This window comes from Pleuronectes platessa, chromosome 13, assembly GCF_947347685.1.
Source record: "Pleuronectes platessa chromosome 13, fPlePla1.1, whole genome shotgun sequence".
NCBI classification, from domain to species: Eukaryota; Metazoa; Chordata; class Actinopteri; order Pleuronectiformes; family Pleuronectidae; genus Pleuronectes; species Pleuronectes platessa.
The window spans coordinates 2,326,868-2,353,168 of NC_070638.1; the positions used below are offsets into that span (position 1 = coordinate 2,326,868).

A 26,301-nucleotide genomic window follows, 5' to 3' on the forward strand; every position below is an offset into this window, starting at 1 on the left:
ATTACAAGCATCTATTGTTTGTTGAGTCAACATCTGTCGTAAACAATTTGGAGTATATTTCCTTTTTCCTAAATCTTGTAAAATAATCGTTTCCTGAATGAAGTCATAATGTCACAAAAATGAAGACGTATTTTAAGGCTGATCTGATATTCTGCTCTGAAATGTCATAGCCTATAATAAGGACTTTATTCTTGATATTTTCAGACTTTACTCTCATCTTGTCATATTACGACTTTTGCCTCATAATATTAGGACTTTATTCTTCTTATCTTACAACTAATTTCATAATATTACAATTTCTTTCTCGTAATATTATAACTTTATTTTAGCCATATTACATTTTTCTTGTAATATTGCAACTTTATCTTTTTTCAGGTCTTGTAATAGTTCGACTTTTCACTAATAACAATAACAACTTTATTCACTTACCATCCGGAAATTATTTGTTTATTTTTTGTTCCGCGAAAGATGGATTTAGATTTGTGAAATCAAATTACCAAATCTTTTTTAAATCTGCCTTTTGGGACTTGAAACAAGCTCCAACTGTTTTACAGACTCTTGTTTTCTACGCCAGGAAACAGTCAAACTAATATTTCTCACCTCCTGCACGTTGCTGCATATCACAGTTACACTTGATTTACAGCTCCTCCATGAGTTGCAACTGGGCCGCGGCCACCTTGTTTTCACAGCTATTTAAAGAAACAACTTCTATTTAATGATGTAAATGAATAAGCCCTAAAGGATTTGGGGGAAATAAACCCCACCAACTTTGACTTTTGTGTCCCTGGCTGCTTTATTTAAAGGTGCAGTGTTTAGAATTTAGTGACATCTAGTGGTGAAGTTGGATGTTGTCCCCTTCCAAACCTGAGAACCTGTCAAAACCTTCAGTTGTCTTCAAAACTCAAAAGGTTTAGTTTGTCCAGTGTGGGCTACTGTAAAAAACATGGCTGCCTCCGTAGAGAGGACACGCTCCAGATGTAAATATAAAGTATTTAAATATAAAGGAATCATTCTAAGGTAAAGAAAACAACAATTTGTACAATTTAGATCACTGGGATTATTTATTATATATATATACATTTTCTGTCAACAGATCCTAAACCTTCCACACTGAACCTTTAAAGCCAACAGAAGGTGTGCTGGGTCCAGTAACAGTAACTTAAATCCTCGGTTAACAAAAACTAACAGAGCCGATAAAGGAGGAGTGAAGCTGATGTTCCAAAACGGACATGAGAGTTTATCCTGGAGGAAATAAAGTCTTCTCCCGTCTGTTCTCATTCCAGAGCAGAGAACATCCACCCGACCCCTAAAACCCACTGAGCCGTCCCCCCCCCACATCCATAAAGGACTCCCCCGGGGACGAGTATCCCCCCCCATTTGGGCTGGATCCAGGTTTCTCTTCATGTAAAACACAGCTGACTCCAACCTATAGAAGCAGATGTTTGCTGACAACCTCCAAACTTAAATTGAGCTCACGCTCGACACTAATCATTTGTATGTTACATGCTGATGACAGGAAGGTGTCAACCATTGTAAATTATTTTAAATGGCTCTCTGGTAGAAGTCTCGTTCGATTTAATAGATTTTAACTGAAGAACCGAAAAGATTGAAAACTGCATGTGGGAAAATGTCAATCATCTGACACAGTTTCACCGAATAGTGAAAGTTGTAGCCTCCTGACAGCTCCTTACAACTGAAGACAAAACATCTGCAGCGCCCCCTGGCTGCTGGCTGCAGTATGGTTCATAAACCCCGCCTCCCTCCATGTTAGCAGATGGGACATGTACCAGACTAAAAAGACAAGTCAAGTCAAATTAATTCTTTCTAAAGAGGGATACTGTCATTTGAGTTATTTCTCAACACTCTGTTCATTGAAGCTAAGTTTCTATAATTCTTTGGTTATTTGAATATCTAAAAATCTGGTGAAACATCAGCTGAGGCCGATTCACCGTTGGTCAAGTGCGTGTATCACCAGGACCTCAAATACTCAACAAACAAAGACCTAACAGAACGGGGGATTTGTGGTTGTAAACATTGGGAAAGGGATCTTGAAAAACAGATCTTACATTCCAAGGGTCTGAGAAAGAGTAGGTGACAGGGTATTGGTCATCTATTGCTTAACATGAATGTATGTCATTGCTCATTGTATGAAATCTATTCCATGGTCTTGTACATTGATGCCCATCTGCAGATGTAGAATAAACTTCCAGAAAGACATTGTAATGACTTGTGCTTGACTATTGAGAAATTCCCATGACAGAAAACGAGGTGTTCAGGTACGTCCGTGTTTTGTGGATTTCTTCCACCGGAGGACAAACACGATGGCGGCTGATCAGAATTCTGTCCCTGCTCTCGTCAGGAGACAGATTTCAGGACGACCCTCGAGCGGAGACGTCCCCCGAGCTGCAGGAGGAAGACGAGCTGTTCTGAACACGGACTCACACTCTGCACAGCAGCCGACGACAACATCTCGTCCACTCGTCTATTCACTCATATCGAGCCAGAGAGCGGAGCAGCTGCAGCTCAGAGACGTGACCGAGTCCCGTTCTTCTCAGGTTCTTGACGGTTTGGAAGGAGAGAAAAAAGATCTTCCAACTTCTTTAAAAAGTTTTCACATTATTTTACAGGGATCTACTTTCAGTCTTTTCGAAAAATAAAAAATCAATTTGAAAAGGGATTTTTGAATCTCGATCGGAGTTGTTCTCACTCGATAGGAAACAAAACCCGAGCTGAAGAATAAACACGATGAGATAATGTGTTGAATCATCAAACGGGGCAGATGCACGTTAATGTGAAAACAGACGAGATAAACAGATTGAGAAAAGGCTTTAAGGTCAGATGTGTGGGATTACATCAACATGGGAAGGAGAGTGAAATAAACAACACGGATGATGTCTGCTACTAAGTGGATTACAGGGGATAATGATGAGAGGGAGGCTTTCATTCTGCTGATCCCATCATTCAGAGAAAAATACTGGCACCTACTGTCTCGGCTAGAATTTGTGAATATTATTTAAAATGTTTTACGGAGCTCCTCCTTGTTTTTAGTGAGTTTTGTGTGTTTTTAATGTGTGGGGTCCCCTGTGGAGAGCCTCAGGGGACCATGAACAGACAGATGTTGGATTAGCTGCATGTTTACACTGAATGAAAGAACAGGGTGATGGAATTTACTGTAGCAGAATACAGCAGTTTATTACTACTAGTTTATACTGTTAACTTTTTACTTGGTAACTTGTTCTACTAAAGAAAAACACTAAATTTATAAACAGAAATGATAAAAATCAAGTTTCAAACCCAACATCTAAAATGATGAAAGTTTTAGCATCTGTATATTAGGATGGACGGCCATGACAGCTCCCTATAACTGAAGCCAAAACATCTGGCTGGCCCCCTGGTGGCTGGCTGCAGTATAGGTCATAAACCCTATATTCACGGGTTCATGAATGCATCACCAGGGTCTCACAGGTTAATCCAGCCCTGGTTTGTGTGTATTTAATGTGCTCAGTTATACCTGCCATCATTCTCTATTTGTGGCTTTCTCGCTCTCGCACACACACAGACACACACAAACACCCTTGACTTGTCGCTCGCCTACACATTTGCACGCAAACAAAACCAACAAAAGCATTAACATAGCAGAGAACGACACAAAGACCAGCACAGAGACATACTTTGACATAACATGAGCACACAGCATTATGTGAAGTCAAGTGTACACCCACACACAACCACCCACACACACCCACCCACACACACAACCTTATCGTCCTGTAAGGCGACTGCTGTGTGTCTGTTTGCCTGCGTCGGCTCTTTCTTGTGTGTTTGTGATACAACACGACCGCTCCGCTCCCTCCGAGGCCGCCTATTCCCCCGGTGGAGATGAAATGTAATGGAGCCGATTCAATAAGAGCCTCGGCTCCTCGGGAAAACGCCGAGAATCAAATCACGGCGAATCCCTCAGAGCCTTCCCAGCAGCCACTGCTGCCTTGTAGCCGGGGAGGGGAATAAAAACAATGGTGGCTAATTCACTTGGCTCTGTGCACACTTGCACTCGCACAGCGGGGACGGAGTGATACAGCAAACTGTTCGGGGCAATTAAAGGTATTCAACTACACACTGAGTGCTGTGCAGTTTGAATTGAACTCAACTTTAATTAATTTGTAAACATTTAAGAAACAGATGATTTCTTTGGATGTTTCCGACAACTTTTTGGGGTTTTTATGAAAAATATCACAACAAATGTTACCACGTGACAATTACACACTGTGGGACCTTCAGTGAGAGATATTATTTTAGCTGTAATGATGGGAAAACACCGGAGGGGATAAAACACTGAGCTTTGGACAGTGTTTTGCTTGGCAGGGGGGGGAAACACAGACCAGCAGGGTCCCTGCAGCAAGGTTATGCAATTTGGTTGAGAGCCAAAACAAAAACCACTTAAAAAATAAAAAACGAGCTTGCAGCCTGATGATCCATCGCACCACCTACGCAATAAACTGCACAGTAACACAACTGAAACAAAATCAAGCTGGACTTCCAGTTGACCGTCTTGTTAGAGTATGAGGCCGTGAACATAAAGAGGAGCTGCACGTCTGATCCTGAAGGTAAATGACTCGAGGAGAAAGAAGTTGAAAATGAGGCAAACTAAACTCAAACTCCTCTGGATATTAATGCAGCTGCATCTTGTCAATTTTTCTCTTGTTTCCTCTTGAACGCCGCGGTGCTGAGGAGGAACCTGAGAGCAGCTGGGTGGCAGGATTCTGGTTTCCTGGTTTGGAAGCTGGAGCAGATTGTGGTTGGTTGTGTAAGAAGTGACAGGGTTCAGATGTTAACGTCCTATTGGCCAGAACGAGACCAGGTGACTTGATGATTATTATTCATATTAAAAGTCATATTAAACCCTGTGTTACTCTGCTTATGTATTATTCTGATTCTGACAGCATTGTGGTAGATTCGTTGTTCATTTATTACTGTAGTTTAAGATTAGAATAACATTCTAGAATTTACAGTTTAAAACATTGTATTAGTCCACCGACAGTTTAATTATTTTTTAAAGAGACTTATTTATTTGTACACACATGTCAATATCAGTTTGCTGATAGGAAAGCTTTCACAGAATAGACAAATCAGACTATTATGTGCATTTTATACATGTTTTTTATGTTTATAGTTATTCATTATAAAATGTATTGGCAAAATGGTTTGATAACAATGTCTTAGCTATTTCCTTATGTATGGATGATATTTCCCCATCTGCATCTTTTCATGCTCTTTTTTATATAATTCTTAAATAAACAGTATTACCAAGCTTTATTATTGTGTGTAAATAATGATTATTATTGTTGTTGTGTATGTTAAAATCTTCTAAAACGTACAAATCTCTCTGCTCTAGCTTTGACCTCTTCAGTCGGAGTCTGAATCTCAATCTTGTGACAATCCCAACGTGGCAGAAAGGAACAACGAGACCAAACAGACACTGATATAAAACTGTGACATCACATCATCGCTGATTTGAGTCAGGAAATGGGCATAAAATACTATTTACACACACACACACACACACACACACACACGCTCTGCAATAAGCACAAGTTCACGCCACAAACTCACTTTAACAACGAACCTGAGCTGAACAGTGAAAAAGGCAAATCCAGCCCAAAGCGATATCAGATCTATTTTTAATCTATTCTAACGAGGTTATGTTTGTACCGAATATTACTTCTAAACTTTTGAGTCCACAAACACAGAGTTTGGCCTCGGCGGACGTTCATGCTCGAGTCCCATTCTCCAGTGTTTATTGGATCTGGGCCGATCTACAATAATTGCACAACAATCATTCAGTGCAAAGCATCACAGCTAATTTCCATTTGCCTTGAAAACCGAGCCGACTCTCACAGAACCGTGTTTTTAAAAAGCAAAGTGTTAGTGTAAGAAAAGAAATAACATTTTCCTTCACTCTCAGTTTCTATGGACGTGTTATTGCTTTGATCAAATCTCCACAGTCCTCAAGCTCTGGTATCACTTCATGCTGCCATCGGAGTCCCGTAATAACAAACACCCCCGCCGCCGGGAGAGTCCCCCCCCCTCCCTCCTGGGCCTGGCATGGTGGGGTCTAATTCACTTCCTGTTCAGTGGGGGGGCAGACAGGACGCAGGAAACGCACTTCCTGCTTCTCTCAGGAGGTATATTTTTCTTACGATGGAGGGATCAGGGGAGCGACACACAATCTTTGAGGAGTTGTGTGTCCCTGGCACCTACACTGCTGTAAACACAACATCCTGAAATCACACATAGAGCCAATCTGAACATTTACTGTAAACTTGCAGGATTATAAAATTTAACAAAACTGTCTATTGAAGCATTTCATCACTAATCCATTAGCTGCTTGTTGTTGTTGTTGTTGTTGTTGTTGTGGACTCTATGGGGGAAAAGCTTTCTTGCAAATCCTGTTCCCTCCAAAGAGGAACACAGCTCACAGGAGGCCGGGGGAGAAAAACATTAAATTGCTTATGTGGTGGTTGAGGGAAAAAAGCTGTAATCTGTAATAAGGCGATGATTAGATTCTAAATCATGAGCATTCTCCCTCACCTAATTAAATACAGACCCCAGATCTGTGATGCTGCTGCTGTGTTATCTTCTGTTGTGCATCTGCATTCCTCAACACAGACGCCACATCAGGGATTTAAGAGAAAAGAAAGAAATGACGGCGTGACAACAGCAGCTCTATGAATTATGAATCAATATGAGCTACAACGGTGGTGAGGTACACACAGGCTGCCGGGGGGCCATGTGGGGATGCGTGGAAATATATGAACCCAGAGAGAAGGGATGTATGAATGTTCTTAATCCTGGGTCTGAGCCGGCGGCAGCTCGGACAGAACACCTGGGGGGGGGGGGGGGGGGGGCAGCGAAAAGGTGGAATCAACAAGGGAGAGAAAGACAGGTAGAAAGGTCAAGAGAGACAGAAAGAGAGACGGATATTCAAAGGTTTCCATTCACTCACCGCCTCCCCAGAGTAATCCCACACCCCCCCCCTGGAGAACGCTGCATTGTGTCAGGCAGTCGGCGAGCTGACATTTACCAACTGCCTTCTGTTGCTGTGATTATTTTCTCCTGTAGGTGTGATAGCCGGCTGCAGCAGAAGAAGAACCAGCTCCCAGTAAAAAGAGCTTTCAGGGAAATACCAGGACTGGGTTGTGCTTTTGAGTCGGAGGGGAACTGGCTGCTGAGCATCTCGTCAGCTGCTCTGACACATAAATCAGATTGATGGGAGGAGACTTCACTGGAATTCATTGGTTTCAATTCATTTTTCATGGAAGGAAATGACCACCGGCTGCAGCTGAGGAGAAACCATCAAACTAAAGAAGGACACCTTCAGAGTCTGAGAGGAATGAAGCCAGGCCTACCTGTCTGCAGAGGGAGGCCGGTCGCTGCGGGCCTTGCTGACGGGGGTGTAGAGGGAATCCGAGTGCTGGTGCTGGTGGTGTGCGTGGATGTGCGGGTAGTCGTCCCGGGGGCTGTGCGGTCGGCTGTGGCCGCTGTCCACCGAGCTGTTCAGGGGGTTGATGCCGGCGTACGGGTGCTCCTCCTCCGACGTGCGGCTCACGTCCAGGATCTCGGCGTAGTCCCGTTCCCGGGCCTGCCGCTCCCTCAGCTCCCTGGTCTTGGCCTGGATCCTGGAGATGAAGGAAGAATAAATCTAAATGTTCTGCCTGAGAATCTTTTATTCTGTCACAAGTGAGACGGTCATGTGCAGCTCGGGGCTGGGATCTGGGTTAGAGCTGCATTTATGTATCAAGGGCTCTATTGTGTTCATAAGCATATTGTAGAGGCTTCTTCTTTAGAAACATTTAATATTTACAGAACATTTACTCTTGGAGGACAGACCCGTGCTCAGAGTGTGGTCAATTAGAACTGCTTTCATTATTATTATTTTAAATCTATATTTAGTTGCTTTATCTGCATTATATAGTGAAGTAGGTTCTTTTTAACTTCATGCACCAACAAGTACAACTCTGTATAATAAACAATAAAGTCTTATTGTTCTATAGAGTTTGGTCATTTTAATTATAATAACAGGGTTGTATTGGGTTATAGAATTATATAATGTAAATCAATTCAGCCTCAGACACTGGAGCCAAGGAGCTGGAGTGCTACTCAACTGAAGCACAATGAAAAGGAAAGAGTTATAAAACCTCTTGAGGTCAAATTAATATCTACTTCTACTGATGGTAGAACTGTATGAATAGAAATGAAAGACTTATTGAATCTTGATTAAAAGTGTTTTAGTATTTGAAGGATGAGTCTGGAGCCACATCAGCAAAACAACTTAGTTTCACAACACGTTATTTTTGCTGGTCAAACTGGTTTAGAGTTTTTGAATCTTTATATTAGATGCATGTGTTAAAGCTCCAGAACACGTTTCATTTTGATAACTCCACGGTTGTATATAAATCTGAACTGATGTTCTGGATGAACATTGTTGTTTATTAAACACTTTTATTAAATGAAAATGTTACGGGACCTGATGTAAACCTCAGGAGACAAAACTCTCTGTGACGTGCGACAGCAACATCTGCAAGTGGTTGTTGGTTCTGTTTTCTCAACTTTCCATTACAGAGCAGAGAGACGCTGTGGAGTCTATTATTTATGTTTCCCCCCCCCCCCAATGAATAATACCATAAACAATGCATAATAGACTCTCGCCCCCACAACACCTCGAACAAGGAAAGCACTTTGTATTCACAGAGTGCCGGTAATGTATAGCTGCCCTCGATTTACACACAAACATACACACACACACACACACACCTCTAACACCTCTCTGTCTCACGGCTAAATCACACACACTCTCTCTCTCTCTTTAGGCCATTATCTTGTGAATAACTGGCAGCACCGTTTTCTACAGCGGAGTGTGGGGGGGGGGCACTACCTTTTGCGCAGCCCCATAATTACTTCCTTGCCAATTATCAGAGCTTTACAACTACCAATTATCATACTGCTCTCTTTTCTCCAGGCTCCTTTTTAATGGCGGCGAGAAAGCGAATGGGACGGCCGCAGTGGTGCGGAGGTAGGGGGGGGGGGTAACTTCACAGAACACTCAGCGGGGCTAGAATCTGAAAAAAATGCTTCCTCCAGAAAAAGTGCATGCTGTGCATAATGAAACAATACTTCTCCTCTTCGGAGGGAGCAAGGTGGGAATAATAAAAACTTATAAACATCTAAATACGTCTGGTAATGAACTTGATGACTAATGAACGGCCCCCCCCCCCACCCCCCCACACCTAACAGTCTTTTCAGCAAAACATAAACTTAGTCCAACAACCTCACCCGTGTCACAGGGAGGCTCCTGGACCTGCACACTGCGTCGGCACTATTTGTAGACTAAGCAATTATCTAATGGTGCAGAAGGAAGCGGGGCCCTTCAGGGGATCTATCTTTAGAGCCACGGGGAAAAACAGGGTTTTCCATCAGAGAAAGCAGCAGCAGCAGCAGCAGGAGGAGGAGGAGGAGCAGGAGTGGGAGCAGCTACTGATTGTATACACAAGCACAGTGGCTGATAAGATAAGACCAGACATACCAGTCCAGAGCATGACCTTCTCTGGTAGCAGGCCCTTCCCATGACCAGGCAGCGGACAAGTCAACGGGGACGGCTTCTGAGTGAGGGAGGACGCAGCTTTGACTCAGGTGACAAGAGATATCACAGAGCTCGTGATGTGAAGAGTTGAAGACAGAGCAAGGACGACTTAAATACAGTGTATGCAGCATTATTATATAATCCAGTGATTTGTAGATGAGCTATATTGATTGGATGGCATTTATTTATCAGGAAAATTTGATTAGGATGAAAAACAAATCACCTTTGGTTCAAAGAAATGAACTCAAACCACAGAGTGAAGTACAAAGATCATTTTAGAAAGAGATTAATTCAAATAATCAAATTTTCTTATTAAAGGCAGATAGAAGAAAACAACAATCACTGTTGATCACAACCATTAAAAACAATTAGACTAGAATATTTTAAGACACGATAATAGAAAACCAGAAAATTTGAAAAAATCAAACAAACTTAGCTTGAAATCTTTCTCAAACAAATGTTCTATAAAGATTTTGAGGGATTTTGAGTTTATAATTATCATGGCAGTCGGTTTGTAATATTAATATCATTTGAAACAGAAGCAGACAAAGCTTCCAGAGGGACACACAATACACAGTGGAGGACAACCTGAACTTCTGTGTGTCAGGGTTCCTCAAATGATATCACACAAGTTTGTGTGCATATCAAGAACTCAGGAGGAAAGTTAAAGAAGGATTGTCTTGTGTGTTCTAACAGTCTTGCAGCTTGTTGCATGAACAGGAAACTCCGCCCACTTTGCTCTGAACCCAGCAGAACCATTTCCAAACCACTGGCAGTGGGCGCCATGTGCTGAAATCGTATTTTCAATCAGAAAGAGCCTTCAGAGAATAATTCAAGGTTCCTGGTGTGAATCCTGAGAGATTAACTGTTGCCAGCCTCCACGGAAGCTTTTCAAAGATTTTCAACTTCGCTCCACAAATAGACAATCACGCTGATTGAAATGGGACAGGAAGGAAAAGCACACTTGGTCTAATCATTGCCCCTCAGTCCCAAAATATTTGTTCAAGGAAAAAACCTTGATGAGAGATGAAAACACTCTCAGCGTGAAGGGTAAGTGGTCGGAGGAGGAGAGTCCGAGGCTGGACAAAGAAAAGAGCGTCGCAGGAAAAGAAGGAGAGAACAGATAAAAGAGGAGAGAACCAGCAGGATGGCACATTATGGTTTAAAGAAGGTGTGTAGGGAGTGACCTTTCTACCACATGGAGCCAGAACAATGGTCCTTTATGTGCCATTGTACCCACTGTGTAATAAACCCTCCTTTTAGAGACAATGCTGACATGAGTGATAGAGCACGGGAGAAAGGCAGGAAGTGCGTGAAGGAAGAAGGTCCAGCAGGATAAGACTACTGCTGGATTGATAACGCAGGAATCTTCTATGGTCCAGGGAACAAAGTTGAAATAGTTGCAAAGTTCCCCGAGGTGGAAACTGCAGAACTTTGATAACTCACACGGGTCCAAAGCAGCTATGAGAGAAAAAGTCCAGGAAATGATGATTTGGATTTCATGAAATAAATAGTAAAGAAACTCAAGAGTGTCCAGGTCGGGGGGAGTTCACTCAGACAAATGGTTTGAAGACCGTTCAGAACACCGGCTGCTTTATGGACTGAGCTTTTTAACCGTTTTGCTGTATGACTGCCTCTTAAAGCACAAACTGGATTTATACACCGACCGATGTGGTGAGTGTTTTCGTGCTTTAGTTCACAAGCAGCTCTGGCAAACAAAGTGTTGTCCCTGTAAGTTTGTGTTGGCTCTTTACGCCACAGCACAGGCCAGTGGCATCTGGCAGCCGACTGTGTGTTGGCCAATCAAACCAGTGCAAATACCGATGCCATGAAGAAAACGTGATTTCTGTCCTAAACAGCAAAGATAAGGAAAGTAAAGGAACAGCTAGTCTCATCTTTCCTAACTGAAATTCATTAGAATGGTCTAATACCTTCATCCACTAATTCCAGAGAGCTCTGTATGAATGTGGATCGCAGGTTGAGGACGGTATGTTTTTGTTCAGGTCCCAACTGAGTGCAAGATATCAATGTAAAATACACTTTTAATAAACACAACTCCAGGTGCAGCAGTCGGCCGGGACCTGCTGTGGCTCAATTACTGCAAATCAATTTTACAGTTTCAGAAACAAAGCTGCAACCAGCATCAACACAGACTGAACAAATGACCCATTCCAAGCAGGCAGGTTTAGAAAAGGCTCTGCCCTGGTTTAGATAACGAAGAAATAGCCCTGATGCATCCTGAGGTGGTTCAAACTAGAGGTATACTAAACCTCTGTGGAGTCATTATCAAGGCCATCGATGTCACAACTCCAAGGACGGTTGATCCAAGTGTCAACTGCAAAGAGGAACCTTGTTAGCGACAGTCTTTGGGACTTTTTGGAGTCACATGAGGTCCATTGTGAACGGATCTAACATCTCCTAAGACAGGATGACAGGGCAGCACTGTAGGTGGAGTCACAGCCTCCTTAGATCCTATTTTAAACCTTCTCCATCCGAAAAATTTGATTTATTGTCCTTGAAAGTCCCAGGATGTCCTAACTGTCCCTTATCCCTCAACCTGCCCTTTCATCCCGTCCCAGGAAATGTAACAACACTTCACGTGACAACAACAAATCCGATGACTCGGCCCCCGGTGACCACTACGACTAATGACTGTTGTTACGACAGTTAATGAACAATCAGAAATCGATGTTCTTGTCAATGTCCCCAAGAGTTTAAACGACTAAGATTCCCAGAACAGTTGGAACTGGAGAAGCCTCTTGGACGATTCCATTTGCCTCTGGCCCTTTTCACACCTGGTGTTAACATGCGTCGCTGCTGTTTCACTTTAAATCCAACGAACAACAACGCAACTTGGTCTTTGTGACTAGAAAGAACGTACGTCTCCAGTGACCACTTGTTATTGGATCGCAGCTCCTCGCTCTATATGCAGATAAACACGTGATCGGATCACTCAGGAGGTCGGATGTGAACATCGGGTCTCAACTCAGTCAACTCAACACATTACACAACACGGCACCTTCATATTGACAATGAACACTTTGCTCCAAACAGCTCGTGCATGTGTTCTTCTCTTTAAATTAGCATATAGAGCATCCCTGCACTGTCTGGCTTGTCTGTCTGGATCTGCTTGAGTAGCTGGGGGTTGAGATCCACTGGGAGCTGAGATTTAAACCTGCTTTCCATCGAGTCAATCACAGCTGGATTAACCACAGCCCTTTGGCAGAGGCCAATCAATAGGTGCAGTGCAGCGAGGTGCCAGAGCCTCACAGCTGAACCTTGGGGGGGAGCAGCTCGGCGAACACACAACTAACTAGATTGTTGTTTAAAAGCGAAGGAGCCACAGACTTCCTGCGTCCTCGGTGGGATCCTCCCGTCAATATCAGCGTTATTCCAGCTGATGGTTAAATTCAAACGACAGGCGAGCTCGTGCTTTCCGGGGGGGGGGGGGGGGGGTGGGGGTGGGGGGGGTGGGGGGGGGCATGGTTGGTTGGAGTGAGTCAAACACCCCAAAGCTGAACAAAATAATTAAAGCCTCGACTTCACAACTGCTGTCAGACAATCCCCAGATACTTCCTGCCCCGTGGACGCCCACCTGCATTTATCTCATTCTGGTTCCTCGGCCACTAGTTTGCCTGATTTCCCCGAGCTCCCTCTTTGCCCCTGAGCTCCACACGACAAAACTGTTGTACGCACAACAAACAACAGAACAAATAAACACACCAAATAACTGACCCAGTTCCTGCGGACACCCTGTCCCCAGGAAGATAAAGAAACTGGTTTAAAAGACTAGAGCAGTTTGGTAAAATGCTAAACTACTTATTTTGTGGGGAAGTCTTAAAACAACCTGAGAGTCGATAACATCGCAAGAAGAATAAATGTGGATTATTTAATATTGAAAGACTGAAAAGATTCAAATCTCACTGACAATAACCTGATTAAAATTCCGGACATAACCCCAATTAACCGACTAAATCCGCTGTGTCCGTTTTCCATGTTTGAAATAAGTCTTCCAGGTTTTCCGAGGTCCAGCTCGGTTGAATCTCCATCACGACCATAAACTCACGCGACTCTAACATCCGAGGTCTGGAACCTGCGGAGAAGCCACGGACTTGATTAACATACAAAACGACCGTTCTGAACTTTCAACGATATCCAGCGGAAAACAACCGAAATCGTCTGACGTGGCATTTGCGATAACCTTATGCCAATTAAAAATAAAGACTCGGCTATTATCGTATTACCGGACTATCTGCTCTGCGGGCGTAAAAGAAAGAATTACAAACCGAAATTTTCATAACGAGCAACTGAGGGGAGTAATGACTCCTGCCCCTACACCGGGAGCAAGGGAATTAATTAGCTGGCAGGGCTGTGATGGCCTTGGCATTTACAAACCGCTGCCACAAAAAAAACACTGGCACGGTGCCCAACTGACATTTAGTTTGGTTAAAAGTGAGACAGAGGTGCAGCGAGGAAGAGACTCGGGCGGTTCGGTTTTGGGCAACGAGCCGGAAACAGAGTTTACGTTCTTCCCCCCCCCCCCCCCCAATAAACTCCTCTTCATTGGTCTTTGTGCAGAAGTTGGTGTCATGTACAAGTGGCAAGAGTGTTAATTAGGAGAACCACGTTGAAATGGAGCTGTTGCACGTGATGGTATTTTAAAACAGAATTGACCCTGTTGATATCGTCTATATAAGATGCTCGAAGGAATTCAGGGTGAACAGAATCGACTTCACCGGGAGAAACCATCAGTTTGGAAAAAGATTTCCAACAATGACTCTGCTATGCATATTAACCGATTTTAGAATTAAAACTAAGAATAGATGAACGAACAGTAGTGTGAGTGAATCAAAGCCCTAAAACTCTGAAAAATAGATTTGTCGTCCACTAATTTGACTATTTTAACTTCAGTGCGTTGAGAGAGGGAAAGATCAAAGGAGTGAGGGAAGGTTTCATTTCCTAGTTGCACTTCCAGCAGAAACATCCAGGCTATTGAAACACATTTTAAAACTCAGAAACATAACGAGTGATTCCCAAGAGTAAATCAAGAAATCTTTGATTATCCACTTTGGTTCTCATGCCTCATTGCAGCAGCGAGGTTGATATCGGATCCCAGAAGGAAAAAAGCAGCCCAGAGACAGAATGAACAGAAACATTTCACCATGACTCAGCAGAATCAGAAGCATCACGGAGGTCCTACCTCTCCTGCTCCATCCTCATCTTCAGCGTCTCCTCCTCAGAAACCTGCGTCTCCTCCGACCTCCACTTGCTGGAGCCTTTACGATCCAGCTTCTCCCCCGGGCGCTCGTCTTTCCTGTGCTTCCCGAACCTGCGTCACAAAAACACAACAACGATTAATACCCATCAGGTTTATTACTTTGATTACGTGTTGACTGGCTGAACAAAATCTGACTTTAAGACAATTAAATGCTCTTTTAAAATTAAATCCAAGACATTTTAAGACCTTTTAAGGATCTGCAAAAAACTCCTGAACCGATTTGGGCTCAAAAGAAGGGCCATTTGATTTTGGGGAGGATCCATCTTGATATTTCTCAGATTTCTCAAAGAATATTTCATTGATCTTGATGAAAAACATCCGGCATATTTAAGGAGCTAATATCTACAGTAAGAGTGTCTGGAATTAAATTCTCATTCTTCTGGAATAGACGAGCCTAAAGTCACAAAAGCATCTCTCGGAAATCTCGTAGATGATCTCAAACTAAGACATTCACACATGTGATTGTATTTTTATTCACAGGCAGGTAAACTGATAAAAATGCAAGACGTCTCTCCGTCCACAGCCAGAAACTCCAAACTCCAAAGTTCACTGATCTCACAGAAAACTTTCATCTGCGATCACAGACGCTCCCGGAAGGTGCGACTCAATCGAGCCCCAAAATGAACCAATCTGAGAAGAACGTCTCTCGAGTTCAAACCCCATTCAACTCGTTTAAAGTCGGGGGGGGGGGGGGGGGGGGGGGGGGGGGGGGGGGGGGTAAACGAAGGAGGTGTGGACGCGGCCCATCGCAGTAATTATATTCATAGGGAGGGAGTGACTCTGAGCCATGGCAGAGATATTTCAGCTTGATTGACTCGGTATAAAGCTGCAGCCTGTTGAAGAAATGACTTTGGCACCGGGCTCGCCTCCACAATGAGCCGCCATGATTATTCATGAGGAAATTGGTCCTCGGAGAATATCTATGACTTCTAAAGAGACAACGTACATGTGTGTGTGTGTCTGTGTGTGTGTGTGTGTGTCTGTGTGTGTTAATACCACAGACAGAAGACAGGGAACCAGAGAGAATAAAGAGAATGAACACACGCGAGAGAAACTCAATGAATGAAACATTAAAACCACAAACTAAACTACGGTGAAGAAAAGAAAGACGAGAGAGAGGTGTTAGTGTGTGTCTCTGTGTGTGTGTGTGTGTGTGTGTCTGTGTGTGTCTGTGTGTGTATGTGTGAGTGTGTGAGATGATAGAAAGAATAAAGTAAATCAATGGCAGAAACACACAGAGAGAGAGCAAAGGAATTAAAGCCGATGAATGTGCAGAGAGAGAAACCAGCGGTGCGAGTGTGTAGGAGTGTGTGAAGCAGCGAGACACAAAAGAGAGAAACGACGACAACAACACTACGTGGGAAAAAGAGGTGAGAAGCAAAAAAAAAAAACATGAATGAATGAATAGAAGAGGGAGAGAAAAATACATATCGGAAAATAAAATGAATCTTATGCAGCTTCTTGGTGGCCGATGGACTTAAGCCCAAACACAACAGAATCAAAGCCCTGCGGCAGAACATGTCTGGCATCACTTTGGCATCATTAGTAACACACACACACACACACGCAGACACACACACACAGGCACACACACGCAGAGATGCCGCCCGGAGCGTTGACGTCTGGTCTTTTTGTTTAACGCCATGTGGAGCTCACAGAAACATGTAACTAAGGCTTAAGCTGGCTTTTGTAAAACCATCAGACGTGACGGGGATTTGTTAAACTTGACACTGAAAGTTTCTCCAATGAAAAAAATTATTATTAATTATATTAGACGATGAAGTCTGAGACAGTTTCCTATCAGACGTGAGAACATCATGACGAGGGAAGGAGGTCGTCTGATTGTCCTGCTGCGGAGTGTAAAAGACAAAGTGAGTGAAAACCAGGAGATAGAAGAAACCGCAGAAGGGGTGTGTGTGTCTGTCGGGGGGGTGGGGATGGGGGGGGCCCACAGACTAAGGTCCATTACCTGATTAATTTAACTGCGGCCGTCTGAGAGACTGACGGCTTTCTGTTAATGCTAAGAGCAGGAGCCATTTATCACGGAGGGAGATGGTCGACACTTTCTCTCTCCACACCACTAACTCTCATTAACAGCCCCTGAAAAAGACCCACAGCCTGACTCACAATGTAACACACACAGACACTGACACACAGACACACACTAAGATTTATGACTGAAAAGAAAAAAACTTTGAAGAGGAGTCTGACTATAAACCACGACACGGGGGCGTTTGATAATCGTATATTCCGGGCACGCTCGGCTCCGCCCTCTGTCTCGAGCCCGGTGCCGTTGATAAATCGGCTTTGACGCGTTTCAGTGGTTTGAAAAGACAACTTCAAAATGTCAAGGATCCAGCTCAGTCAACTCCACAGAGCACCTGTGTGTGTGTGTGTGTCACTGGCAAACCTTTTCCCAGTGTGAGGAGGGAGAGCGGGTTGCTCCTTAAGATATGGTCCCAGTGTGAGGGCTGAAAATGTCAACGATGCCAGTGATAAATACTGGTCCCATGTTCATCCACCATTATAAATCATGACAACCAAGCATTAATAAAGTTATTACACAGAGAAGGACAAATCATCAGATTACTGTGTCGCTCAATGTCCGTGATACTAAAACACAACCGACTGCAGAGAGCGACAACTTCCTCTCAGCGTTTCTCCTCCTGTAGCTCATCATGAAGCTGGTCACGGTGTGAGTGTTTACTGAGTTCAGGCTTGTTCACTTGTTCATGGCGATGGCGACAAACATGCACACACACACACACACACACACACAGACACACAAAGACACACACACACTTAAACCACTGCAAAATTAGCGCAGGCCTCGAATTTCTGGGCAGCGACCATCTTCCCCGATGCCAAACTAACAGACTGGGTGTTGCTTCTGAGTCCAAGTGATGATCAGAGAGAGAGAGAGAGAGAGAGAGAGAGGGATGAGAGAGAGAGAGGGGGGGGGTGAGAGAGAGAGATGGCTGCAGAGCTGGCAGGTTGTTGTGTTGGCAGGAGTTGATGGTAATGAGGCTTTGATTGGGACTGAGTGTGAGGCCTTCGAGACATGAGAGGGTCAGGCAGTGGAAGCTCTGTTGATCTCACACAGACACACACACACACACTCACTCACTCACTCACACATATACACATACGCACACACAAACACAGTTTTCCGACTCCTGCTGGCCTCCCACTCCTGATCCTACCTCCTACATGTAAACACAAATCAAACACAAGCTCCTTGATACTCCTTCAACAACAACTTTCACTCACTCACACACACACAGACTCACTCACTGGGAGCTCTTGTCACGCAGTGGAGCCACTCAGAGGTACTAACTGAGTTGTGCGACAGGGCTCCACTTTTAAAATATCAGTAAAGTTAATTCTCGACACCTCCATCTGTTTGGTTTGAGGCCGACACACAAGTTTTCATGTCATTTCATCATCACAAGTCAACACCAGCACGAGAGGAACATGTCAATATCTGGTAACACAACTGTTGTGTTGTTGGTTGAACTGCAGCTCGGTCAATGCTTTGTTTTTCTTTAAATCCTGTTTTGTGCGTCGCTTTCTTGCTTCTTTCATTTAGTGTAATTTGTCTCAAGGACAAAAGGTGAAACAAAACTCTTTTCTTGGCTCTTTGACATTTACATGCACTGCACGCACACACCTACACCTGCCCCCATTGGATGGAACTAGCTGTCAATCATCCAGGCTCCTCCCCCATGCAAAGTGCCTTATGGTCTATGTGATGCTCAAATGAACCATATTTCACCAACTGAACATCAGTTGCGTTGAAGAAGACTTGAAACTAAAGATTGAGACGTAAGCTCCTGAGGAAAATCTGGAGTCTACGTTGATTTTGGAATCATCACGTTAAGATTGTATGTGACTTGTCCCTTCGAGCTGAGCCTGTGATCCAGAGCAGCGAGCAGATGGGCTGAGTCACATCCTGATTCCGTGTGTGCCAGTGAACACCGGGCCTCGATCACACAGGCGGTGGCACCGAGTTCTAATGGAGCGGGTCTGATTCGGCCAATATGGAGCCAATCACGGCGCCATAACACTGATGTTATGGCGCGGCACAACAATCATTATCATCGGGGAGGTGGAGAGAGAGCGGCGAGGGGAACGGCAGTGTGTGTTTGTTTGGCGACCATATTGTGGGTTTGTGTGAACACTGTGTGTGTGTGTGTGGATTTGATTTAAACATATTTCTGCATGTATTTGCAGTTTGTCCACTTCACTGACTCCTGCAAAGTGTGTGTGAGTAAAATATGTATCTCTGTGTATGTGTGTGTTCCATACTAATTATTACTGTGTGCGATTTTTGTCCATGTGCATCCCACTGATTACTCCACTGTGTGCGTTTGTGTGTGTGTGTGTGTGGCCCTGATTTCCTTTCATCTCCTCTACATGTGGCGAGTCCTGATGACTTCAAACCTGAAGACCAAGCAGTAAATTTCAATTTCAAGTGTTTTCATATGTTTATGTCTAAGTACAGATACGTGTGTAGTTTAGGAAAGTTGTGTGTTAACGTTGTGTAATAGAGGAAAAGATAAAACAGCCGACGTGTGAAAAGAGAATCTCTGCTTCAGGATGCACCTGAGACAACACAAGAGAAGCTCTGAACACACTGCAGACCCACACTGTGTCTCACACAGTTGCAAGTCGATTGTGTACTTAAGTCTTTAACAATCAGGAAAAGTTTTGAAAGCAAACATTTCATCTCCACGTTAAATAAACATCTTAAAAATTTAAATCAAATTGAGTTATGCATTTTTAATGAGGGGCTCTTTTTGCCAGCAGCTCTGCAAACACACTTTTGAAAGACACATTTTTCAGTTTTAAAATCTTACCTGAACATTTCTCCGAGTCCCTTCAACATGCCCTTCTTGGCTTTTCCCTTGTCTCCTCTGTCTCCTCTGTCTCCTCTGTCTCCTTTGTCTCCTTTGTCTCCTCTGTCCTTCTCCTTCCCTCCCTCCTGCTGCTGCTGCTTCTTCTTCTCCTTGCCTCCTTTCTCCTTGTCCTTCTTCTTCTCCTCTCTGGTGCGGTTGGTGCCATTGACCAGCGGCTTCTCTGAGCCGGAGAGCGGCGTCTGGTCGGCCATGGTGGACACGGAGTCCCTACCGGAGCGTGAGCTCTCCTCCGTGTCCTCCTCCACTGGAGACGGGGAAACGAAGACAACAGACGAACAAGTTATTCTGCAGAACGAGGACACACGTGGAAATCAACGAGCCTAAAACAGTGAGAAGCTATAGGTCTCGTAAAAGTACACACATGTCTCCAAAGTGTCAAAAGGAACCCTACACAATTTAACAGCGTTTTACAAGTGACTGAAGAGCTCTGCTCCGTAATGAGGTCTTTATCACCGGGGACCACGAGCACGAGTTGAGAAACATGAATCAATGTTTGATGCCACGATGTGACAGGGAACTCAAACCCAACATGACGCTCAGATGAACACAACTAACAATCTGGGCTTTGAAGTGGAGCTGTAGAATCTAAATCTTGAAAATGATGGTGTAAAAGATTAAAAGGATTCCTGCACATCAGAGTCTCATTTCACTGACATTGAAATAATATCCCTGTTTGGTTTCTTTAATGTTAAAGAACTTGGGTTTAAACTGAATGAATCAAGATGGATGCCGTGGCTCCAGTTCCTCCCACTCTCCATAAACAAAGACAAAACATCCTGGATATACAAACGCTGCCATCTTGTGCCGAATCCATTTGGAGACAAGGGGATCTATCATAAATCAAATAGCATCAAATAACTAATTTATACCAAACTTATCAGGAACAGAAAGACCTGAACATCTTTGACGTGCCTTTAACTTTGTGGTTTGGTCCCGTCCACTAACATGGAGGAGGTTTATAACCAGAAACAGCAGATTGAGACGCTCTAGCTTCACTTTTCGAGCTGCAGATTATTTGATGCTATAAAAACAGGGGAACATTGATGATTGAGCGTTTGTATCCAGGAGATTTAGTCTCTATTTCGAGATGGTGGGAGGAAGTGGAGATGGGTCGTCCATCTTTATATATCTTTATTGTCTTTGATCCTTATGCACGGTGGACGCTCTGGAGGAAGACGGGAACATTCAGGACTAATTTCCCTGCAGGAGGTCGTGAATCACAGGCTTCACTCTGGAACCGTCCTGTTCAAGGTGCCTCACGTTGACGTGTGATGAATTTTCATATCTCGTCAGGTAGACGGTTCCATCCTGAGTCAGCAGAACGCCACGGCCACAGGCAGCCGGATATTAAGCATTAGTCAGAACGCTGTCACTCTCATGCACGAGCCCAGAGAGGCACATCAGGGTCTTAATGAAGACGCTTGTTAGAAATCATCACTGCTGTGTTAGTAAATCATAATGCAAACATCAGTGAAATCATCAACGTGTAATTGTACCAGCGCACTCCCCACATATGACACCTGAGCCATGAGGGGATCGAACCTGTGACCCTGTTCCCAGACTTGCTAAACACCAGGTGAAAGTGGAACACGGGATATCTTACGCGTCTCCATGCCCTCGTCGTCCTCCTCCGCCGGAGCCGGTCGGTCGTACGACTTGTCGATGGCGGCCCTGAAGCTCTCGTTGCAGCCACGCCCCCGGATGATGCGGGGGCGTGGCCTGTGGAAGGGGAGGTCGCCGTTGAGCGTGACCTCGGCCACAGCCGTCTGCAGGCTCTCGAGAGAGCTGGACTTCTTGAGGCCGAGCGAGGGGCCCACATCCCGTGTGGAGCCTGATGGGAGGATACAGAGGATTGTGCTGCAGGAACATGAACAGGGTCAACCAGAACTACGATGAGGAGGATGAGGATGAGGATGATGATGATGATGGACGTGTAAATGAACTAATCAGCATTAATATTATATACTGAATTATCTAATAACTAACTCCAGTCTACTTCTATTCTACAGCAACATCATCTTTCATGAGCTTTAACCAGACGCATAAAAAATAATCACAGCAGAAGTTCATCAATAACTTCTGTATTTTAACCAATTATTTCCTTGTTTCTTGCTCTATAAATCAAGATATTATTATTATTTATATTATGATTTGTTATTAAATTGTCATTGATTACCAGAGGGGGGGTAAAAGATAATTGGAATTCCTGCTGTGATTAGTTTTAAGCCGTCAGTTAAGTGAAGGGTAACTAGTCGTTATTTATTTGCTAATCTAATATTTCAACTATGACAAAAGCAAAATAATAAACTACACTCTAGAAGCTCTTCTGTTCCATTCTTTCCTCTTTTCTTTCCATCTTCAAACGACCTTAAAGCTCTTTTCTCTGTGACGCATCTTTACAAAGATGAATAACTGAATCTGTCCAGAATCAATAAGTTCACATTGACCTTGGCTGTGATTGAAGTTGTGTTCAAACAGTCTCAAGGAGAAAAGATGATGAAGTCGTGTCACAGGATGATTTAAAAAACGACGAGGGAGACTTGACACATATTTCCCATCAGGCCACTTCCTGTTGATTCCACATGACCAACAGTAGAAGCCTCGGTGTGACCTCTTTGATTTCATGCTGAGTCATGTTGTTTACGCTCCGGCCCGACCTCGTCGTGACCCTGGAGGCGAACGTCCTCTGCAAACAAACAAACAGTTTCTCTAGCTTCCCATTGGCTCGCTGCTCTCGTGTTTTCAACGACTCTGTTCGCCAGAAATTTTAAAAAACAACACAACACAGATCACGAGACGCTGCTTCTCCTCGAGGCTCATTCCACGACTCAACGAGACAGACACTCGGTGGAGCTCATTCCTCTGAGTCCCCTTAAATTCAATCAAGTGGCAGATAATTGCACACTCATGGATATCAGTCCCCTAAATACGCCTCCTTGTTTTCATCAAGATTCAAGAATTATTCCCTGAGAACAAAGTGAAAATGTCCAAAAAGCATCTGATCCCATCGTGTTGAAGAAAGAGAGAAACAGTTCCTGGATCTGCTCCTAAAAAGAACAACTTCTTTCTTGGCTCATGTCTCATCCTTCCACCAAGAAATCCATTCCAGGAGGATTTTGTATAATCCGATGGTGCCAACCAACCCCCCCCCCCCCCCCAAAAGACAACCAACCAATGGACTGGGGTGAAAAGGTAATTAGACACATGGCTCGGCCCAATTAGACTGAAGCCATAAAGACAAAAGAGACCATCTCATATGAAACAGAAAAGAATCTTCTGCTCCAGAAGAACCTGCCTCGTCTCAGAGGATCATAAGGAACTCTGACAGTGTGTGTGTCTGTGTGTGTGTGTGTGTGTGTGTGAGCTTGAGTGAATATTCTCAAACAGTACGTGTGGAAAAAGTTTTCTTTCGCCAAGCCGACAGAGAAAGAGAAACCGAAATGGAAAAACACGCCCGGAGAACAAGTGGCTGCCTCCCATTCATCCTCATCAGCCTGTCCGCTCCCCTTAGCGTCTCACTGGGAGTCACTGGGAGTCGGGCTGATGGCTTTTCACGCCCACTTCATCTAACGGCTCTGCCCGGGCGCCTCTCACTCCAGTCACACTCCAGAGGCCTTCAGCAGAGAGAGGATCATTCACCCTGTGGTGCAGATGTGACCAACGGGTTTTAATGTTTTATTTTTTTTTAAATACACAAGTTTCAAATGACCTGGGGATGAAAGCTTGTTCAGTTCAGTCGACGTCTGCTCCAAGGAGAAGTGGAAGAAATGAAGAAATGGAGAAATCCTGCTTTTGAAATCAAATGTGCTTAATTGCAAATGTTGGAGATTTGACAACGAGCTAAATGGGCTCTTTCAAAACAGGCGAGTGAGTTGTGAGTAATCGGTGTGGCCGTGTTTGGACAGAGTGGACGCCCCCCCCCCGCCTGCAGATCAACATGATCCTACAAAGCTTCACCAGGAGTTTACAACCACACATACAGAGGAGTCGTGCAGCAGCTGGAACACAGACAGGTCTGATTGGTGCCGACACCCGACGGGAAACTGGCAATGGACCAGTTATTGATTCAGTCTGAACAAAGGAAATCACATAGAATTAGACTTCACCCCCTTTTGTCATCTCTATGAACCGAAGCTGATCCAGAATCGTGCATCTAGAAAGCTGAGGAAACTCAGGAGGCCATAATATTACAGCATCTTCAAAATCTTAACATCTCAGCATCATCTGCCCTGAATTAAATTACCATGGTGGCCCAGGTGGTGGGAATACCCTGAAAACCAGTGACCTTAATGGTAATTTACAGTTAAAAGTCACATGGCACCTGAATGTTTCGATTTCATTCCAGTTTCCCAAACTTTCCATCTATGCTTTTTCTTAAAATGTCTATTTTCTCAGTATTTTATGATGATTTCTAATTTTGAAATTGACAAAATCGCTCCCTGCTAACTCAGCACACTACACAACAAACAACGCACAACAAAGCTAAAAGTTCTTAAAACAAAAGGAGTCAAAAACTTTGGATTGAATGCAGCAATAATCCACAAAAATCGAATTTTATAAATATCAAATAAGGAATTCTGCTCAATATGTCCTACTTCCCCCAACACAAGTGTATCCGATGTGTGAACTTTACAGGAACCCCGCTCACACAGAGATGTTTAACGTTTCAGGAAACAGTCGAGTGTTGTCGTCCATCACCGACGTGTCCGAGTCCAACATGTGGCTACGGCCTGTGTCAATAAATCTCTCGACCAATCACGGTTCAGCAGACGAGCGCGACCGCCTCCCACCTCTCGGAGGGATCGGCCGTGTTTTGGCTTCGGTAAATGGACCATGGATTATTTACACTCAGCGGAGGAGAACAAATTATTTTAACAAGTTGGTCGAGTGACACCAGGGACCCACGAGTGAAAATAAACCCTGGACACTTAAAAACTGAAAAACAGGGGGAATTCTATTAGCCTGGAACATTAGGGAGATTCACAGAGTTTTGAATTTCAACCTTGAGAATCACATTCTTTACTCATAGAGTTCAAACAAAACATCCAATAAACTCTCCCTCAGTATCTGCACAGAGGAAATCTGAAGATGGAGCGAGGACATCGATGAAAAGGCGAATCAGCTCAGTTCAGATGAGACAATGGAGCCTAATTAAACTTTCTTTGATTTGCAGTGCAGGCGGGGGGGGCGGCAGGGGGGGGGATTACCAGCAGAAACAAGAGCTCTCATATCACTGGCACATTCTCATTTCACCTAATGAGCCCATTGAAGGCCTTCAATGACGTTAATTGGGGACCTGCACAAACAGGAGGTTCTCAGAGAGACGCTGTGAGCGGAGGAGGTTTCATCCAATCAGGTCGAGACAGTGAAGCTGACACTGAGCCAATCAGCAGCCGATTCTCCACCAGCGTCACCACAGTGAGTCACAGGAACCACTCACTGGAAAGGATTTAATAAAACACTTGATTAATCGGTTTCATAAAAATGATAAATATTTGTAGTTTCTGGTTTTCTACAGCGTGAGATTTTCAGATTTTTCCTTTTTAGAGTTGTGTAACTTATGTTGGCAACAAATTTGATATTTTAAACAATATTACATCATATAATCAGAATTATAAGTAGAACGAGCTGCTCTCCAGAAGCAGTGGATATACGACTTTAATGAAATTAGAAAATTTTGTCCAAATTTAATATTTTACTGGGGAGCTGGCAGGAAAAGTTTGAAATTAGCTTCTGTCTTTAATGTTTAATTGGATCTTTACCAAACCATAACCAGGTGGTATCTATTGTCTAAATTCAACCAAACTTTACTAACATGATCTGACACTGACAGACAGACACAGTAGATTGTCCTCAACAGAACAACTGATTCATCTGCTGCTTCCATTTGGCAGGAATCTCCCATAATGAATCCGCCTGTGATGGTTTTCCACACATGGTCAATTGTTTCAAGTGGATATTTCAGATTTTCAACAACACAACTTTCAGTCCTCTTCTCTCTCTCTCTTCCTCTTTCTCTACGCTTTCTTATTGAGCAACAGTTCAAAGCTGCACCTCCAAGTTACCATGAGCCGCCCAAAGACACTTTCTATCTCAAACTCTAAACCTCTGGTCTCTCTCTCTCTCTCTCTCTCTCTCTCCATCTTCCTTCTACTGGATCCGTCCTTCTGTCCAAGTCTCTGATTCCAGAGGCAGAACCTCTGTTCAGTGAAAACACACGCAGGGCTTGACAATGACGGATGGCTCGATGTCAGCTCGCTGCCTAAACCAAGGACAGAGTGCTTTCTCAACTTTCCCTCTCTACACACCACACACACACTCCTGACACACACACAAAACAATTAGTGCTGCAGTCGAATCTGAGGCAAAAGGTAGAAAATCAAATCTGTAGTCACCCGACTGCTTTCAGGGCCGTGTTCAGCAGCGACCTCAGAGCTGCAGCGAGTCCTCGCTTCGCTCTCTGACAA

The 26,301-nt window shown here is 43.9% G+C and overlaps 1 protein-coding gene across 1 annotated transcript in view; it reads right to left on the reverse strand.

Annotated features, from left to right (window-relative positions):
• LOC128454798 (partitioning defective 3 homolog) overlaps window positions 1-26,301 on the reverse strand; it is a 163,518-nt gene that overhangs the window by 16,181 nt on the left and 121,036 nt on the right. The window contains exons 20-23 of the mRNA XM_053438343.1: window positions 21,438-21,665; window positions 19,775-20,078; window positions 14,838-14,966; window positions 7,407-7,676 (exon numbers count right to left, since the gene is read on the reverse strand). Of these exons, the coding sequence (XP_053294318.1) occupies window positions 7,407-7,676; window positions 14,838-14,966; window positions 19,775-20,078; window positions 21,438-21,665 (931 nt within the window). The remainder of the gene's footprint in view (window positions 1-7,406; window positions 7,677-14,837; window positions 14,967-19,774; window positions 20,079-21,437; window positions 21,666-26,301) is intronic.